This window comes from Lygodium microphyllum, unplaced genomic scaffold, assembly GCF_053477565.2.
Source record: "Lygodium microphyllum isolate KBCC unplaced genomic scaffold, Lygodium_microphyllum_v1.1.10 scaffold_400, whole genome shotgun sequence".
Classification (NCBI taxonomy): domain Eukaryota; kingdom Viridiplantae; phylum Streptophyta; class Polypodiopsida; order Schizaeales; family Lygodiaceae; genus Lygodium; species Lygodium microphyllum.
In genome coordinates this window covers 50064-54215 of record NW_028229865.1, presented here as the reverse complement: position 1 = coordinate 54215, position 4152 = coordinate 50064, and the positions used below count along the sequence as shown (strand labels likewise).

At 40.6% G+C, this 4152-nt stretch overlaps 1 protein-coding gene across 2 annotated transcripts; it reads left to right on the top strand.

Moving 5' to 3' along the window:
• The first annotated feature begins 1026 nt into the window (after positions 1-1026).
• Positions 1027-3064, top strand: LOC148008093 (uncharacterized). Of its 2 annotated transcripts, none has more exons than XM_087674493.1 (2): positions 1027-1197; positions 1521-3063. In XM_087674493.1, exon 2 carries the CDS (start codon positions 1556-1558, stop codon positions 2540-2542), a length of 987 nt encoding a protein of 328 aa, XP_087530619.1. In that variant the 5' UTR covers positions 1027-1197; positions 1521-1555; the 3' UTR covers positions 2543-3063. The 2 variants fall into 2 exon arrangements, with proteins under 2 accessions (XP_087530619.1, XP_087530620.1); XM_087674494.1 differs by lacking the exon at positions 1027-1197 and adding an exon at positions 1204-1341 and having other exon boundaries at positions 1521-3064.
• The last annotated feature ends 1088 nt before the right edge of the window (positions 3065-4152 follow it).

Below are 4152 nucleotides of genomic sequence, written 5' to 3'. Positions count from 1 at the left end.
GTATGTATGTATGTATGTATGTATGTATGTATGTATGTATGTATGTATGTATGTATGTATGCACAACTAAACAAGTTAATGTGTCATATTCTAACAATGAAAATGGAATTATGATTTTGCACCTATTCACTAATTCGTGATTTTGTGATTTGTTGCGTTGTAACAATCAAACAGTTCTTTTATAACCTTTTAATGGCCTCTAGCAAAAGGAATCAATGATGAGACAATCCATAAAGTTTAATAAGTTTTAACACTTTACAACTCACTAAAGGCTTAAGAATTTCAATTATTTATCATACATATACATGAGTACCATAATATTACTACATGTAAATACAAAAAGTTGGTACCCATGAGCTATAACCAAAATGGCATTGACATTTGTATTCCTTGATCATTACCATATATGAAAGCATAATTGGCAAAAGTTTGATGTGTTCTAGAAGGTTTTAGTTGTTCCTATAATCATTTCTACAAATATGGATTATGTGAATAGTTTCTCCAAGGAGCTTGCCATATGAAAGAAAACCTCACATAGTGAATGCCATTAAGAAACAAGGTTGATCTCAATATGATAAAGCAGACTTCATGTGGTTATGTTTTGGCATTTCATGGATTTTGTATTTTTTTCTATTTGTGGGTTGCTCTCACTTTTCACTCACTTGCACCAAGTTGGTCAATAGGTCGCACATGTGGTTGGTTAGCCACTAGGTTCAACCCTCTTCCTACTACCTCCAAACCGAGGACTATAATCAATGTGGTGTGAGAGGCTGCTGAGACACCTTTCTTTGATGTATTAGTGGATACTCTAGTTCAAACTTTAAAATATGCATAGAGTTAAGTTGAAGCATGACTAATGGTACATCCAAGCTACATCACGCTATATGGAGGCATCAAATATGGTGTGCACTTTACATTAAAAAGGGAATGCTTGCAGGGGTAGCAAAGTTGACATGTGTGAGTAAAGGGGTCCTTTGAGTGAGGTGATAAGGGAGCATAATATGAGAGAGAGAGAGAGAGAGAGAGAGAGAGAGAGAGAGAGAGAGAGATGGCGTGCATATCAAGGGGCGTCCATGAGGCGTCTATCAACCTGTTAAATGATGGCTAACCCTTCGCCCTCTTCCTCTCTATCTTAAACCCAAGTGAATGATCGAGAAGAAGAGATAAGGTGACCATTGACCAATTTACAGGCGCCCGGTAATATTAACATCTCTCTCTCTCTCCCTATCTCTCTCTCAACTTCAAGACCGCAGAGTCTCTCTCTCTCTCTCTCTCTCTGTGAGTCTCTCAACTTCAAGACCGCAGAGTCCTTATAAAACCCTTACAACTCAAAAATTGCAGGTTTTTCTTCATACTTTTGGAGATTATCACACTTTTTACAGCCAAATTGCCTTGAATTCTACACCTTCTGCGCTTAGTGCCTTACTAAACTGTGTCCAATTCGATTCAGTGTACAAGGATATGACTTAGGGCTTTCATTGTTGCAGCTGCTAATGGAAGAATGCATGCTAATGTTGCAGGAGGCTGATTAAGGACCCAACTAATTACATCTACAATGGAGGAACTTCGGATGTTGGTGAGCATAATCAAGGCGGAGAATCTGGAGGATGTGAATAGGTTCTCCAGGATGAAACCATTCGCAAGGGTGAAGATAAGCCCGATAGACCTGACATACTCGACGAGGGTGGACGAAGCAGGGGGGGTGAACCCGCGTTGGCACGAGACCTTTGCGTTCATGATGCCGGAGGCATATTTGCGGGACGGGTCGGCGAGGGCGACGGTGGAGATCTGGACGGAGGCGACGGTGGGGAACAAGGAGGTAGGGGAGGTGACGATCCCGCTGACAGAGCTGGCGGCAGCAGCGGGTACGAGCTCGACAAAGGTGACGCGTATCTATGACATCAGAAGCAAGGGCAAGGGTGAGCTGCGTGGCCAACTGCATGTGGGATTCGCTTCCGGGGCAAGCGTGCAGGTAGCTCCCGTAGCGCGTCCTGGCGGCCCAGCACCAGGCTCTACTCTCTCTGGAGCTCGGCCTGCGCGGGTCCCTGAATCATCCGTTTATTATCCTTCTCGTCCACAAACTCCACCTGCTGAGCCACTCTCATATCCCGGGCCACCTTCTGAGCCGCCTTCGTATCACCCTCCTCCACCAGCCTCACATACCCCTCCTCCAACACCCTCATATCTCCCACCTTCTGATGAGCCACCCTCATATTACCCCCCTCCCGCACGCACTCCACCTCTTGATCAGCCACCCTCATATTACCCCCCTCCCTCACCCACCCCACCTCCTGATCAGCCTCTGCCTCTCATCGAACGCCCCCCCTTTGACAAGCCTGTCTTCCTACCACCAAAACTTAGCCAAGCTCAAACGCCCCCCTCGCGACCTGGTCAAGTAATCCCCTTCAGTGCCCCCATACCCGTCACCCCACCCCCATACGTTAACCCTCCTCCATCCACCACCGGCGTCTTCTCAAAGCCCCTAGGCAAAATTCTACTCACAGATTTGAATGTCAAGACAAGACCCCAGCGCCCATATTGAGCTTATAATAGACGTAAAACACAAGCACACACACTCTCTCTCTCCATTCACACAAAAAAAGAACTTCTTGTGCTAGTAGCAACTTTAATTAGCTTAGTCTATGAGTGATTAGTCTATGAGTTCACTCATCCATTGATCCTACACCTCACAATGTTTGTTCTTTTCATTACCTTTAGCTGCAAAGAAAGGAGTCCCTCACCTAGCACATATAATTCTCCACATAAAGCATACCATAATGTACAAGAGCTCCGCTCCAAATAAAGCACACCATAATGCACAAAAACTCTGCCAGCACATATTTCTCCAAATGAAGCGCAATACAAAGTACAAAAACTACCCGGATACTTTTTTTGTAGCGCCACATATGCTGCATATGTGCAATACCATGTATCCATGCACAAGTTTATGTCTCAAGGGTTTTCTTCACTTGACCATCATTAAGTAAAATAAAAGTCTCAAACGGAACAATATTATCATTGTCATCTCATTTCTAATGTGAAGCCTTTCAAGTTTTTATTACAACTTACATATCTTTGAATGGATTTTCTTTGTCAACACTAGTACACATCTTTTTAAAAAAAAGCTATTCCACTAATGGTCACACTCGTAAGAACTTACAAATTAGCATGATATTCCTTCAAATTAATTAGAATCTTACTTTGTTATACACATTCACTATACGTTTGGAGTACATACAAACAATACTTATATATTGTTGAAATACACAGACACTAAAAATACCAATGCTCAAAATCTTTTTTGAGATTGTTAGTAGTTTTGACATTGGTAAAATTTAGTCATTTGCTATGAAATAAAAGATATCTTTTAATACAAAACACACATTTCCTTATAGATTACACTTTACAAGGGAATGGGAATGCATGCAAGCAAATGAACACGCTTTGTGAACTAGGAAAAAAGTTATAGGCATGTTTATAGCCACATCTATTTCTATTTAAAGATCTAGGTCTATATGCACATATGCTCTATAATTTACATGTGTGTAAATGAACTTTTAAATTACATACATATAGATGTGAAATATGTTCGCAAAAAAGAAAACTCAAGGAGCTATTAGTTGCAAAATTGTCATTGGGACTAGAGCCACAACACTACAACCCTTGCAGGTCATGACTTGTTTTTTGCTCCTATCTACATGCATGTTGAGCATTATTCTTTATAGTAAGAACTTATAATTATGATAAATTGAATACATATACAATAAATAATATGATGTATAATTTGAATATGATATAAGGATGATGACATTGGCCAAACATTAGTCTTTTTGCATGATAAATTATACACGGATACATAAGATTCTAGATTAAGCCAAAATTTGGCTTAAATCATAAGATAGAAGAACACGAACCTCCCAAATAATACCCTTGTTGCCTTGTAAATAGCTAATAGCAAACATAAAGAATTGAAAGCCAAATTCTAGCTTGCAATACAAAGTGGAAGAACAACAATCTAAGATATTGTGTCTCATACATTGACATCCTCCTTGAATCCAATGTCATTGGTCCCATTACCCTCGTAAATTCTACGGTAGTCTTGTTTAGTTTTGGCTCTTTTTTCTTTGTATTGCCTTGGGCCTATACAAATGA